Below are 14,370 nucleotides of genomic sequence, written 5' to 3'. Positions count from 1 at the left end.
GGGCCAATTTTTAGGTGATACAAGTAAGCACTGGTAGGAAGTCTCCCAAGAGCCAACTTCTAGAGAAAGACTTTTATACGAGGTAAAATTGGTAGCTTCCAAATGATTGACCAGCCCTTCCAAACAGCTTGATGAGGTATTGTAGAACTTGCATAATCATAAACCGTCGAGGTAATAGAGGCTTAACAAGAATGGTGCCTCCAAATCCAAAAGTTGTTCCCAGCCTTGTTGATTTTTATGCTCCCTATCCAGTCCCAATTCAAAGAGTTTCCAAACAAATTGCTAAGAGTATTAAAGCAAAAGCTCTCTGAGTTAAGAAGGTCAAAAAATTGAAGGTCTTCCAGATGCAGAGACACATTAAGAAAAGTGGCCTTGTAGGAGATAGGGAGGTCAAAAATACAGGGTCTTTCCCTATATCAACCTCTAAATGGTTACAAGAATGCAGAGTGACATTAGTTTTTAAAAAATTAGCAGTATTGCATAATGACTTGAAAAACTAGGATGGGTGAGAAGCTTTCATAGGATTCCAAAGATGCCAACCATTGTACTTAAACTTAAAAATGTCAACCAAAATTTTATTTTCCGAATTGAGAATCGCAAAAAAAATTTGGCTATAAGAGAATGTTTAGCATAGCGAAGATTACGAATATCGAGGCCCCCCCTCAGACTTTTTAAGTGTAGTATTTGCCCTGCCAATTCTACCCCAAAGAAAGTTACGAGCAAGCTTGGAGATGGAGTCTAGAATTGAATTGGGTAAGTTCATAACAGAGAGAATGTAATTGGGAATGGCGAAGATGACACTGTTGAGGAGAATAGCTCTACAGAAACTCTAAAGGCACGGGTAACTAGGATGAGATCATCTGCAAACATCAAATGGTTAAAGTTTCTGGGAAGATTAGCATTAAAGCTCTGAACCAAATCAAGAGACATAGCCTTATTGAGAATAGTTGAAAGATTTTGAGAAACTAGAAGAAAAAGAAGGGGGGAGATGAGATCTCCCTGCCTAACGCCACGAGTGCCAGTAATCCAAGAAGTATGATTACCATTTATGAGAAAGGAGAAAGTAGCAGAGGAAAGACAAGCCTGGACCCAAGTAATCCATTTATCAAGGAACAACATTCTCTGGAGGGGAGCAAGGATGGCTTTCCAATCCATTGTATCAAAAGCTTTTTCAATATAAATTTTGCAGAGCATCCTAGGGGTGATAACGGGATTTGGTTTCTAAACTATGAGCAATTTTCTGGGTTGCGATAATGTTGTCAAAAGAACCACACCCAGGAATAAACTCATTCTGCTCAGGCCCAATAATGTTATGAATAACCACTTAAGACGATTAGCAAGGATTTTTGAAATAAGCTTATAGCAAACATTGCAAAGAGAGATGGATCTGAAATCAGTGACAGAGGTAGGGTTGGGTTTCTTAGGGATCAATGCCACATAGGTTTTACCCCAAGAGATAGGAAGAGACCCAAAGTTGAAAAAATAAGAAACTACATTAAAAAGGTGATCCCCAATCTGATTCCAATAAAAGAGATAGAATTTAGTATTAAGCCCATATGGATCGGGGCTCTTATCACGAGGCATGGACTTGAGAGTTCTAAAGACCTCACCCTTGGAGAGTGCCCTAATTAGAGACTCGCAATTGATGTCAGAAAGTACATTAAGGTCATCCGGTAAAGCTTGAAAATAGAAATCAGTATTACTGGAGTAGTTAAAGGAAAAGGGGGAAACCAAAGAGTTTTATAAAAATCGAGAAAACAATTTTCAAAATCTTTTTGATCAGTGAAGCTGTTAGCTGAAGTGTCAAGAATTGACCTTACTCTATTTTTGTGATGTCGAACCTTGATAGAATTATGAAAATAACGGGTGTTACTATCACCGTTTAACATCCAATGCATCTTGGCTCGCTATCTCCAAACTACATTTTGTTGCCTCAAAAGTGCATTTTGGAGATTGTAAAGGGACCGGAGCCAATCGCTATGCCAGTTGTCATGTTCAATGGAGTCCTCCCCCTCTAATTTCTTAATTTCAATCTGGATGTTGTAGAGCTCCTCATTAATGTGGCTGAGGCCAGTTTTCGTCCACCTAAAGATATTATGTTTGGTTCGGGAAACACAATGCATGAAAGAATGCATAGGAGAAGTAGAAGAATCATTAGACTAGCATTCAAAACACTATTATGACAACCCTCATAATCCAACAAAAAAATTATCAAATCTAAAAAAAAATTTTGAAAATTTTTTGGACAAGTGAACATGTAGGAACAACACATAATGGTCTGAGTTGGTGCGAGGCAAATGGTGGTTTATAAAATCCTGAAAATTAAGAAGCCATGAAGTAGTAGCCAAAAAATGGTCTAGTCTAGCCCACTTGTGAGCAAGACCCTGTTGAGCATTGCACCAAGTAAAACAAGGACTTGAAAAACCAAGATCATGAAGATTATTATCCAAAATAAATTTATAGAAAGATCTAGATTTTGAAGCATAACTTTTGAAAAAAACCTTCCTTATGTTCCTCAGGGCTAACAATGGCATTAAAGTCACCATTAAGGAGCTAAGGAAAGTCAAGAAGAGTGATTTTAGAGAGAGCGCGCGCCAAAGGCGCTTATGTTTAGAAAGAATCTGAGTATTGTAGACCGTAGTGAGAATCCAGGTACCATTAGTGGTAAAGATTACAAGGTGAAAGAGCAGAACGAGAGACCGCAATCAGAGTGACATTACCAACGGACTTGTTCCAAATCACAATGATCCCACCAGAGAAACCATTAGAAGGGATAATCGCCCAATCCTAGCTATGGTTTATCCGATCACGGAATCTTTTCACTCTCAAAGTAGTAGTTTTAGTTTCAACCAGACAAATGAAATCTGGATTATTCCTTTTTCATCAAATCTTGAATCCAGTTCATGGTGTTAAGGTTGGAGAGACCCCTGCAATTCCACGAGATAATTTTTAAGTCCATAAGAAATATAGTGAAGAGATAAAAAGAAAGAAACAAAGAAAGAAAGTTTCAAATTAACGGGGAGCTTCTTCTTTTTTTGTTTTTGTGCTCCTCTTCGACGGAGCTTGTCTTGCTAAAGATTCATATTTGAGATCTTTCGGAGCGTGACTAAGGATCACCTCATTATCAACCTCATGAGAAGGGCCAAAGTCTTCAGAGGAAAGAGCCATCCATAATTTGGTCACTATGAGGAGAATCAGCAAGAGCCTTGACCATTTTTTCCACCACCAACAAGTGCCGATCCTCCAAGGAATTTGACTGAGAGTAAGGAGGTAAGGAAACTGAAGAAATGAGCATGGGTTCCTAGGAGGGCTCAATGGGATTCCCTGAGGGAACAAGCATAAGATCCGAAGGGGGATGAGGCTCATTGGAAAGCTGCAAATAATCACTTGTTGGGGGTTCTGACAAGCGGCTATTTGGATTTCCAAAGGACTAAGAGGCATTGGGAGCCGAGAAGTTCCCCAGACCTCTCCAAGCATCAGCTCAGGTAAGTTTAGCTTGGTCCAAAGGAAGAGCCTTATCTAAAAACTTAGCATACAAAGAAGAGTTCATGAAGTCTCTTGTCGAAAGCTAGAGGTCATCATCGATCACCACTGAGGAAACATAATAGTTTTTGATTTTGTCAAAGTGAGCTTTCTGGAGATGGAGAGGAATGTCAGAAGAAGACACCTTCGGACCGGCAATGACAACGTTAGCCTAGGAAGTACCAAGCTTGGTACCTGGGTGAAGGGGAAGGGGGACCCTGAAGGGGCCATCAATGAAACTGCAGAAGATGGCAGGGGAAAATTTCCAAACAACAGGGAAATACCTTAATAAAAACTGCATAGCACTTGAAAAAACTCATGTTTTGGCTGGCATGACTAGCACATAAATGACGTTAAAATATTAAAAAGATCAGGGCTTTCTATATAAAATACTCTCAAGAAGCTATTAATGCTGGTCACCAAACTATACCGATTCTTATTTTGGGTATTGAGTTTTGATTATATCAAAATATTCACCCAATTTGAATAGAAAAAATAATTCAATGGAGTTGGTTGCGTGAGTAACTACTACTGAACTAAGACATGGCTCATTTTTAGCTATAGGTTTATAAATTTTGTTATTTATTTATTATATAATATAGGGATAAAAATGGTAATTACATCAAAAGATTGTTGTCATATGTCTTAGAAAGCCACTAAATTGAAGCAATCTAATGGCGGGATGAGGCACAACTCGGCTCCATCATAATTACTACCAAATTGTGTTTGTGGGATCATTTCTCTTCAAGAAGTTGTTACCCAAGAGAATTCTGTGAGATGATTTTGACGTGGACGCCAAAAATCCAACGTAGTCACCGGATTTCCACGTCATCCACCCTAATTCGGCGTCATAAAGCTTTCTTCCTCCTTATCTAACTTCCCCGATGGTCGAATGTGGCTTCCTTCCTTCCCGCACTTAAGAGATAGATCACTTGGAATTACACCTTCTTCTCCCCGTAGTTTCCATTGTCTCGCTAGGGATTCTCAAATAGAAAAGATGAGAAGAAGAAAAGAAGAAAATAAAAGAATTTAAGAACAAAGGGGTTGATGTGGCCTAAATAATATGATATGGAACCTATGTGGCCCTTTAATCCACGCGCCCAAAGTCACTGGGCCAAGTGATTTGGAAATCTGACCACTAAGTTGGATTTCTGCCGTCCACGTCAGAATCATCTGACCGGATCTTGACTAACATCTTTCTGAAATTAAATTGAAATTTGGGTGACCATTTTGATACAAATCAAAATTCGATATCCAAAATATGAATTGGGTATAATTTGGTGACCTACAATAATATTTCCACGTATATTATAGAAATTTTTTGTGTCTTTATTTATATAGAATTATTTTGTAATGTATATTATTGTATTTTTAAATTAGATAAAAAAAAGTAATTATCAATAAAAATCATTATGCATTTTTCAATAAAAAACCTATGATTTAGTGTTTCATAATATATATTATAAAAAAATTAATTAAATAAAAAGAAAACTTATTTAACTCAAATTATAATATTTAAAAAATACTTCAAAATGAAAAATTAAAAAACCTCAAAATTACACTGATAATTAACTCAGCCTCATTATTCATAAGAAACCCCAACATATTTAAAAATTATGAAAGTTTTTCTGGCGGCAATTTAACGTCCAAGCCCTCCAAATGTTTCTTATTTTGTTTTTCTCAAGCTCTTGCTTCTCTCGCGCTTGCAGTCCCACCAACTATGGCTTCGACCGCGGCGGCGGCGGCGGTGGCGGAGAGCTACGTGGTGGTGCACAACGTCGCGAAGCGCCACAACATCGGAACCCTAGCTCGCAGCGCGGTGGCTTTTGGTGTCTCCGAGATGGTCCTCATCGGTCGTCGTGATTTCAACTCCTTCGGCTCACACGGCTCCGCCTCCCACCTCCGCTTCCGCCACTTCCACTCCCTCTCTGATGCACGCCGGTACCTGAAGGAAGACCTTGGATGCGACATCTGTGGCGTCGAGATTGCCGATGGCGCCTTCCCTGTAAATGCTCAGCCTTTCACGAAAAGCACCGCGTTCCTTCTCGGCAACGAGGTTTGGGATTGTTTTCGTTGTTCTGAAAGTTCTGAGTTTGTATTTAGGCTTTGAATGATGAGAAAAAGATGAACTTTTTCCTGTTTGGTTTGAGAAGGGAATGGGACTATCGGAGAAGGAATGCGAGATTTGTGATTTCTTTGTTTACATTCCTCAGTATGGAGGGGGCACTGCTTCGCTTAATGTCACTGTGGCTGCGTCCATTGTTCTTCATCATTTTGGAGGTAAATTATTTTAAGGTTTTACATTGAATATGACTACTCTTTCTAGGAAGAAAGATGGAGAAGAGTGCCAATTTACTTGCTGTGTTATTTATCAATAGATTTCATTTGTCAGAATGCATTGACTTAAAAAGATTGGTAACTCATTTGTTCCATTATTCATTAAAGAATTTGATTGTTGAAGGCATAGTTTTTGAGTTTTTTTTTTTAAAATCTTTAATTCAAGTCTTGATTCACTTGTTGCGTTATTGAAGGCATAGTCTTGGAATAATTATTTTGATTCTTTGTTCTTTGAATCTTTAATAAAAGTTTTGATTCACTTTGTTGCATTATTGGTGAAGGATATCGATTGTGAGAATTCATTGTTTAAGAGGTTTTTGAATCTTTAGCGAGTTTAATACTGCATTTGATCAGCATTCATAAATGAATTTTCTTGCAGGAATGCATGGTTTTGAGTGTTCCTTAATCTTTAATAAAAGGACTGATTCACTTACTGCATCATTCATTAAATGATTTGCTTGTGAGAACATATATCTTGATTTTTTAATCTTTAGCTAGGCTATCAATCAAGTATATTGATTGTGAGAATTCATTGTTCAATCTTTGGTGAGAGTAACACTATGCTTGTTTGTTATTCATTCAAGAATTTTGTTATTAGAATGCATAGCCTTTGAGTGTTTTTTAAACTTTTAGTAAGAGTATCAATTCACTAGTGATATTAGTTATAAAGAATTTTAATTGTGAGAATTAAACACTCCGAAATGTGTATTTTCTGAATTATTTAGTTGCATTAGCATTGATTGTGTTTTTCAAAAGCCTAATATTATCATTTTTGAAGATCTTTTCAGATGAAGTTCTTTTACTCTATTAGTAGCCAGCATGCGAAAAAACTAACCTTTTTATGTGCAAGATGGTGGGTGATGTGCTTATCAGAGAGAGATCTTAAGTGAGGAACTAGTTTCTATTCATTGTTGATTGATATTTGCTATTCTCTTGTAAAACAATTACTGTTAAATCAGCCTGCAAATGCAACATTTATGGGAAGCCATTAATATATCTTTGCTTTTAATCTTCTTATTAATTGTCTAATCACTTCTTGGCCTTCTCCAGTTTGGGCAGGTTTTCCTGAGAGAAGTCGTGAAGGAAACAAGTTCATTGTAGCTGAAAAACCTTTGAAGCAAGCGAGTAGGAATTACTGTGCAGAGTCAATCGAATCTGTGATCAAGGAGAGAAAAATCAGAAAGGAGACAAACAAACACGGTTTCTTTGAGGAGAGCCAAACTGATGGTGATACTCAATCAACAAATTTTCTTGACACATTGTTTAGCAGTTAATGTAAGATCATTACTTTGCGGTCTTATTGTTTTTCTCATGGTTGTCCTTAGTATGCGATACAATCGCAAAAGGATCTTCTGAATTGCTCTAATTTGATATATTTTTTGGGGGTAAAAGGTTGTTAATGACAGTATAATTCCTGAACATTGAAATGAAAATGTTGTATGTTATTCTATTTCCGTTTCATATATTCCTAGACCCACAAGATTTGCATTTAATATTATCCTGTTATGTTGTTGTTGTTCTTGTGTCCCTCTTGTTGTGCATTGTCTGAGATTTCCGGTTTTTGGGGGCTACGTGGCAGGTAGAGGTTGGTTGAATTTATATTATTCTTTTCACTAACTGAATTTCTGCAAACAGTCCTAACTACCTGGAAACCCACATTGACCCAGTTCTGCCTCCTGGAACCATTCTTCTGTTCATGAACAACAAAGAGCATTCCAACAGAAATGTTCTTTCTTCTTTCAAGCAGGATGAGTACATGGACTACCTTTCTCCTTCCTTTTCTGCAATGCTGCCTAATGTGTTCATTGGTGCAGGCATTCTACCTTCCTGGCACTTATCCCCACTGGTATGTGGACGGCGGTCTCCTTTTTGCCAAGGTGAACTCCCTTACTTCCTTCAACACCGAGTTACCCTTTGGCTATTACACTCTCCCTTTCTGCCAACCGACCGGCGGTGTCAAACAAATGGCTGAGAGCCTTGGTGAACTCCTTATGGGCGACCGTGTTGAGAACTCCCCATACCGGTTCAAGATGAACACCAATGAAGCCGGCGTATTCCTCTGCTCCACCGGCCCCTTATCATCTCACCAAGTTAATACCTTGAAGCAACGCATCGATAAACAGTATAATGTCAACCTCATTCTTGATGGCCTCCCTGCCATTCGGTATACAGAGAAGGATGGACAGAATCTCCAGGGGACTGGCTATCCAGTTGGCGTTCGATCCAACGATTCGTATTATGTGTTCAATCATCTCAAGTTCAAAATAATGGTTCATAAGTCCAATGTTGCTGATTACTTGCACACAATTGTCGGATTTAAGGTTACTGCTTGTAGCCATAATCATATTCAAGGAGTTGACCCAGAGTTTAAAATGTATGACAAGGTTTCTGTGAAGATCAATTGTGATCCTCGGATACCAGCCATGGAAATTAAGGAGAAGAATGAGATCATGTTCTCTTATGATGTATCTTTTGTCGAGAGTGATATCAAATGGCCCTCTAGGTGGGACATATACCTTGAAGCTGGTGATCAGTCTCATGTTCATTGGTTCTCTATCATGAATTCCCTGATGATTGTTACAATTCTTGCTGGGATCATCCTCGTCATCCTTTTCCGTACTGTTCGCCGTGACCTCATGCACTACGAGAATGTGCAACAAACACAGGTCAGCATTAAAAACTAGTTAGATTGCAAAAGAAACTGGTTAAGCTTCATCTTTAAACTTGAATTGTGTCGATGAGGTGCAGGAAGAGATCTCGGGGTGGAAGCTTCTTTCTGGAGATGTGTTTCGAGCTCCAACAAACCCCGATATACTCTGTGTCATGGTGGGAGATGGAGTCCAGATCTTAGCAATGGGTGTTATTACGATACTATTTGCCGCCATTGGCTTCATGTCTCCATCCTCTCGTGGTGCTCTCATCAATGGAATGCTGTTCTTTTACGTTGCACTTGGGTTCGCTGGAGGCTACGTCAGTGCTAAGCTATATCGGACAATCAACAATGGGAGGTTCAGAGGTTGGGTCTTGGTTTCACTTAAAACCTCATTCTTCTTCACAGGTGACATCTCTTTCATATTAGAGACTACTCTATTTTAAATCATCGCAGCATTAGTTTATATCATCTATACTCACATTGTTTATGTTAAATAGAAATCAATAGAAAAAAAAAGAATACGAATTAGGCCCGCATATGTTTTGCACAACTATATACACTAACAATCTAATATACAGCTCATTAACCTGATATATTCTATCAGCTTTAGTTTTTCGGTTGAATAGAAACCGAATAATATATGTAGCGTATATTTAACGCCCTATTCTCAATAGCAGGCATTGTGTTTATCGACATCATAATGCTGAACTTTTTACTGTGGGGAAGCCAAAGCAGCGGCGCATTGCCGCTGTCAAGCTTTGGCACTCTACTTCTTCTCTGGTCATGTGTTTCAACCCCACTGACACTCGTCGGAAGCTACTTCGGAGCGAGATCTGATCTAATTAGATACCCAACAAAACCGAGACAAATTCCGCGTGATATACCCTCTCAAAACTATCCATCGTGGATGTGGACTGTCGGTGCAGGGGCAATCCCTTTCGCGACACTCTTCATGGAACTCTTCTTTATTATGTCTAGCTTTTGGCATGGCCAAGCACATTACGTCTTCGGCTTCTTGTTCATTGTTATGGTCCTCTTGGTGTTAGTTTGTGCAGAAATCTCATTAGTTCTGACATATATAGAGCTTTGCGCTGAAGATTGGCAATGGTGGTGGAGATCTTTCTTTACCTCTGGCTCGGTCGCAATTTATGTACTTATATACTCGGTTTTATACCTTGTGGTTGATCTGCAGAGTTTAAGTGGCCCTGTTTCGGCGTGGTTGTATATCGGTTACTCATTGCTGATAGTTTTTGCTGTTTTTCTTGCAACCGGAGCTGTCGGCTTTCTTTCGTCTTTCTGCTTTGTGTACTACTTATTCTCCTCTGTGAAGCAAGATTGAGCTATACTGTGAATTTGTTTAAGAATGTTCTTGATTTTGTGTACATTCAGAAAGCTTATTTGTAATCTCCATGTAACTTCATAAATAAATTAGAAAATGTGTTATTTTAAAATAGATTTCTATTTGAAAATATTGGTGAAAATAACAAGGTTGTTATTGATAAAATGACATGGTTGACGAAATTTCTGAAACACCCTCAGGGGCCCAAGGACAATTTGTTAAATTAAAGGGTGTTTTCTGCAAAACGGACAAAGATTTAAGTAAAAAAAAAAATTTGATCGTCGACAGCAGGGTTCGAACCTGCGCGGGCGAAGCCCAACAGATTTCAAGTCTGTCTCCTTAACCACTCGGACATATCGACAATGTTGTTATTGATAATCTTTTATTAAAATATTATAAAATATCTCTACTATTTTTAATTTATAAATTTCTTTTAAAATTACAATTGAAAAAAATATATTCATAATTTTTCCATCACCCTAAACAAAAACAATAATTATTTTTTTGTTTTGAAAAGAAAATTAATAATAATAATAATAATAATTTTTCCATCACTCTGAAAACCCCACAACGGTCCTGTTTCTTATCCCCAACTCCTCGCCATGCATCCCTTCTTCTCCCCACCCGCTTCCAACCCTACAATCTCCAGATTTCCGACCATTTTCCCGCCGTTAAGGGCCGCTATCCGCCCTCCCGTCCACCGCCGGACGACAAGGTTCAGGTCCGAGGCCAGCTCCGATGGCGCCGACGCTCCAACCATCCAAGAAAGCGAAGGAGAAGAGCAGGACCTCAAACCATCTTCTTTTGCCTCTGTTTCACCTTCCATTGATAAAGATATCAAGAAAGTAGGTAATTTTTTGTTTCTACATTTAGAATTGAGCTTTACTTGTCAGGGATTTGCATGATTTTATATATAAATAAAAAAAAAATAGGAACTTTAAAAGTTTAGTTATTAGAGACATATTTTTCTCATGTTCTGTGTGGATTGCTACAAATTCATGGTCAAATTTATATGTATTTTTCAATTCCATTTATTTGCATAATGGTTGAAGATAAATGGATGCTTGGCAGTGTGAATTTTCCATATTCTTTGTATATATCTATATAGTCATTGTAAATATAATGTGTCTACTATATATTATCACTATGAAACAGTGTGAAATCTCTCTGATTTTGTATGTGATATTTGTTAGAGCAATGCTATTCAAGCCAAATAATTGGGCCGAATTCAGGCCGAATGCTACCCCGGCTCCGAGGTTAGCATTTCGGCCTGAATAGCATTTTTCTATTTGTTACTCATAGTATATGTTTGTAGTAGAACTGTAATAATGAGTGTGATCAGGGTGAATTTTTCATGTTGTGTTATGTCATTAATATGATCAATGTGAATTTTTCATTAGAAGCCTCTTGCTTGAGCTTATATAAGTGGGAGATTAGACTTCCTCTATCTATGAATTTAATGACTGACAGCAAATTTGGAGATTCTTAAGTTTCATACCTGAACTGGTTGTTTAGAAGATTGCTGCAGGATGTCTTTCTCTTTTTCTATCGTTTTGTCAATTTTGTATATGTTGACGAGTATATGTTTGATATTCTTTCTTATGGTTCTGCGTCGTCATCAGGCTGTTCAGAAAACTGCAGCAACATTTGCACCAAGGGCTTCCACAGCAAGCAAGAACCCTGCTGTGCCAGGCACTGCTCTGTATACTCTTTTTGAAGTTCAAGGTTATGTCTCCATGTTACTTGGTGGAGCTCTTTCTTTCAACCTCGTTTTCCCATCCAATGAACCTGACATTTGGAGATTAATGGGAATGTGGTCCATTTGGATGTTCAGTAAGTTCTCTCTTTAAAAAACCTTCAAAAACTCTACATTTGGAGGTTTAGCTATTGTCATGTGCGGCGCAGATTGATTACATAGTGTTAATAGTCACGGGAAAAAAAAAGTGTAATGTATGTGTTTGTGTTCTTTTGATTACTTATACGACAGGAATTTATTCTTTGGTTGCAGCCATTCCTTCCCTCAGAGCACGAGATTGCTCGAAAAATGAGAAAGAAGCTCTGAATTATCTGTTTCTTGTTATACCATTAATCAACATTTTGATTCCATTTGTATGGAAATCATTCGCAGTTGTTTGGTCTGCAGATACCATTGTCTTCTTTCTGATGTATACATGGAAGGTATTTTTTATTTTTTATTTTTTATTTCTTTTACATTGTTATCGAGTATCGCCACTCATTTTACCGCCCATTGGAATTATTTACTGAACTTCTGAGTTTTGACTGTAGATGGGATGGCTTCAGAGGGCAGAGTAGATAGAAACTAGAATTTTGCAGGGTTTGTCCAACAGGGATGTTCTAATTCATTGTTTCTCAGTAATGATTCAAACCATTTCAACAAATCAAGAGATTTCTATGTTTCTTTTCCTTAACTTGTTTTCTTTGGTGAACTTTCAGGTTCTCCGCTGGATATATCAAACAATGAATCAGCTCGGTTCTTTATTGTATCGTTTCTGATTAAATTTGTAAAGACAATAGATTTTTATAGTCACAAAGGTTGGTCTATGTAAAACTCTACTGTGGGTATTTATACAGTATTCCAAGAATTAATGACATTGCTATGCATGAACAAATGATTTACCATAAATGAAGGCAATGAGATGTTTATTGTATCATATGTGCTCATTTTGGTACATGGTTGCATACCTAAGAAAAGCTAGTGTTCAAACAAAGTACAACTTCAATGGAGTCACAAAACAATACAAAGAGTTTCTTCAAAGACCATAATCATGAGTATTATAACAAATTGATGGATATTACCATTTCAAGATATGACACTTTAATAGCACAAAAAACTCATACCAGTGAAGAAGTTGCTCCTCTGTCTAATGCTTTACAAAATTCACACATACTCATCATCACTATCCTCATCATCCAAATCATCCTCATGCTCTAATTCATCATCTTCATCATCTTCATCATCTTCTTCCCTAGGCTCTAACAAAGAATTCATATCAAATGCCGATGATTCCACCTCCATTTCCTCGATACCAATTGACTCATAACTCATTCTCTCTTTGAACTTCTCATCAGTGCAATTAAGCATCCATGCCAAAGAACACTCAACTCCTTTCTTCGCAATCATCTGCTGCCTAGGCCTAATTGCCGACTCAAGACCATAAGTAAAGAAAGCCGGGAACTCAACCAAGGCCTCCAAATCCCTATCCATTTCGGCTTTAAAATACTCGAAACTCATCTTCATAACATCAAGATTCAAAGCAAGCAACTGCGGGCAACCGACGACCATCCTACTCACTTGACTCAACATAAAACCATTCCCTGTAAAGAAATCGACATGCTTCAAAATCGTCCCCCGGGCGAGACTAACAGCCTGAGGCATTTTCTCAAGCACCCTCCCGAAATCTTCCCGGCCTATCAAAATGCTGCTTTCGAATAAACTCTGCTGCAAAGCAAGCTTCGGCATTAATTCGATACCGATAATATCAGGATACTGAGCTATGACTGATGGAATAGCCTCATTTCTAACACCAAACTCAACTAGAGCTTCAACATTGGGCTTCACTCTGTTCTCCAATCCAAACCCTAGAATTTGGGGCTGTTTCTCAATCAATCTTGCAACTGCTAGTCTTGGCAAGCCAATGCACACAAGGTGTTCGACGAAAGGCTTGATCACTCTCCCCACTCGCATTCCTAGCAATTCAGGAAATTTAGTGAGAATTCGCCCAATTTCTCTCCTTGCAACGCCGATTCCAACCAAATACGCAACGGAAGTGCTCATTGTGCCTTCAAGCTTGAACCCTAGCAACTCCGGGTACTTCTCGAGAACCCTAGGGATGTCTCCAGCTTTGATATCCATGCCTTGCAAGTACTTGACGACGGGAGCGAGATCAATGACGACGCTGGAATGGAGTACCTGGGGATACCTTCGGAGGAACTCGGTGAAGGTGGATTTGCGAACGCCGAGCTTGCCGAGGTAGTCGAGGACGGGGATCATGTTCTTCTTGACACTGCATCCGAGGACGAGGGGGTAGTTGTTGATGTCGTCAAGGGTGAGGCCGAGGGAATGAAGGAAATCGATGCGATCGCGCATGACTTCGACGGTGACGGGGAGCTCCAGACCTTCAAGCTCGTCGGGGACGATGCCGATGGAGCGGAGGAAGTCGTAGACGCGGGCGCGGTTCTCGGCGCTCTGGATCTTCATCTGCTGGAGGCTGGGGCGAGCGTAGAGGGTGGAAGGGGAGGGGGGTGAGGCGCGGACGTATGAGCGGCGGGGAGAGGGGTGGGGCTTCGCGAGTTGCATGCGAAGTGAGGAGAAAAGCGAGGGTTTGGCCATGGCGGTGGTCGCCATGGATTTCATGGCGAGCTCCAGCGATTGAATGGAGAAGTGGAAGAGAAGATAGAGCGAAGATGGATGGATATTTATATATATATATAGATATAAATTTTAAATTTTTTAGGGGTTTTTGTGTATAATGACTTGGTTTTTACAATACACACCCTC

General features: G+C 39.0%; 4 protein-coding genes and 1 non-coding gene across 5 annotated transcripts; 3 read left to right on the top strand and 2 right to left on the bottom strand.

Moving 5' to 3' along the window:
• Window positions 1–5,214: 5,214 nt before the first annotated feature.
• On the top strand, window positions 5,215–7,280 carry LOC120263994 (uncharacterized tRNA/rRNA methyltransferase YsgA). The gene is made up of 3 exons (XM_039271981.1): window positions 5,215–5,578; window positions 5,676–5,802; window positions 6,910–7,280. The coding sequence occupies exons 1-3, from the start codon at window positions 5,243–5,245 to the stop codon at window positions 7,131–7,133; spliced, it is 687 nt and encodes a 228-aa protein (XP_039127915.1). The 5' UTR covers window positions 5,215–5,242; the 3' UTR covers window positions 7,134–7,280.
• A 130-nt stretch (window positions 7,281–7,410) lies between these two features.
• LOC120263993 (transmembrane 9 superfamily member 11-like) lies at window positions 7,411–9,948 on the top strand. Its single transcript, XM_039271980.1, has 3 exons — window positions 7,411–8,525; window positions 8,608–8,917; window positions 9,190–9,948. Exons 1-3 carry the CDS (start codon window positions 7,584–7,586, stop codon window positions 9,849–9,851), a joined length of 1,914 nt encoding a protein of 637 aa, XP_039127914.1. The 5' UTR covers window positions 7,411–7,583; the 3' UTR covers window positions 9,852–9,948.
• A 182-nt stretch (window positions 9,949–10,130) lies between these two features.
• On the bottom strand, window positions 10,131–10,212 carry TRNAS-UGA. The gene has a single exon. It is a non-coding gene; the product is annotated as a tRNA-Ser (tRNA).
• Window positions 10,213–10,401: 189 nt separating this feature from the next.
• LOC120263584 (protein RESISTANCE TO PHYTOPHTHORA 1, chloroplastic) lies at window positions 10,402–12,459 on the top strand. The gene is made up of 5 exons (XM_039271544.1): window positions 10,402–10,696; window positions 11,474–11,684; window positions 11,860–12,029; window positions 12,138–12,224; window positions 12,306–12,459. The coding sequence occupies exons 1-4, from the start codon at window positions 10,454–10,456 to the stop codon at window positions 12,162–12,164; spliced, it is 651 nt and encodes a 216-aa protein (XP_039127478.1). The 5' UTR covers window positions 10,402–10,453; the 3' UTR covers window positions 12,165–12,224; window positions 12,306–12,459.
• A 76-nt stretch (window positions 12,460–12,535) lies between these two features.
• On the bottom strand, window positions 12,536–14,261 carry LOC120263582 (transcription termination factor MTERF4, chloroplastic-like). Its single transcript, XM_039271543.1, has one exon. The coding sequence runs from the start codon at window positions 14,224–14,226 to the stop codon at window positions 12,751–12,753; it is 1,476 nt and encodes a 491-aa protein (XP_039127477.1). The 5' UTR covers window positions 14,227–14,261; the 3' UTR covers window positions 12,536–12,750.
• Window positions 14,262–14,370: the final 109 nt, after the last annotated feature.

The sequence above is a fragment of the Dioscorea cayenensis genome, chromosome 6 (genome assembly GCF_009730915.1).
Source record: "Dioscorea cayenensis subsp. rotundata cultivar TDr96_F1 chromosome 6, TDr96_F1_v2_PseudoChromosome.rev07_lg8_w22 25.fasta, whole genome shotgun sequence".
NCBI lineage: Eukaryota > Viridiplantae > Streptophyta > Magnoliopsida > Dioscoreales > Dioscoreaceae > Dioscorea > Dioscorea cayenensis.
This window is presented reverse-complemented; position numbering and strand designations above follow the sequence as displayed.

What these genes read in the sequence shown, in the direction of transcription:
- LOC120263584 (XM_039271544.1), top strand. Translation starts at nt 10,454, where the DNA reads ATGCATCCCTTCTTCTCCCCACCCGCTTCCAACCCTACAATCTCCAGA. An exon ending in TTGATAAAGATATCAAGAAA is followed by an intron (nt 10,697 to 11,473) that starts GTAGGTAATTTT and finishes CGTCGTCATCAG; the next exon opens with GCTGTTCAGAAAACTGCAGC. An exon ending in TTCTGATGTATACATGGAAG is followed by an intron (nt 12,030 to 12,137) that starts GTATTTTTTATT and finishes TTTTGACTGTAG; the next exon opens with ATGGGATGGCTTCAGAGGGC.
- LOC120263993 (XM_039271980.1), top strand. Translation starts at nt 7,584, where the DNA reads ATGTTCTTTCTTCTTTCAAGCAGGATGAGTACATGGACTACCTTTCTC. An exon ending in AGAATGTGCAACAAACACAG is followed by an intron (nt 8,526 to 8,607) that starts GTCAGCATTAAA and finishes GATGAGGTGCAG; the next exon opens with GAAGAGATCTCGGGGTGGAA. An exon ending in AACCTCATTCTTCTTCACAG is followed by an intron (nt 8,918 to 9,189) that starts GTGACATCTCTT and finishes TCTCAATAGCAG; the next exon opens with GCATTGTGTTTATCGACATC.
- LOC120263994 (XM_039271981.1), top strand. Translation starts at nt 5,243, where the DNA reads ATGGCTTCGACCGCGGCGGCGGCGGCGGTGGCGGAGAGCTACGTGGTG. An exon ending in CGTTCCTTCTCGGCAACGAG is followed by an intron (nt 5,579 to 5,675) that starts GTTTGGGATTGT and finishes TGGTTTGAGAAG; the next exon opens with GGAATGGGACTATCGGAGAA. An exon ending in TGTTCTTCATCATTTTGGAG is followed by an intron (nt 5,803 to 6,909) that starts GTAAATTATTTT and finishes GGCCTTCTCCAG; the next exon opens with TTTGGGCAGGTTTTCCTGAG.
- LOC120263582 (XM_039271543.1), bottom strand. Translation starts at nt 14,226, where the DNA reads ATGAAATCCATGGCGACCACCGCCATGGCCAAACCCTCGCTTTTCTCC.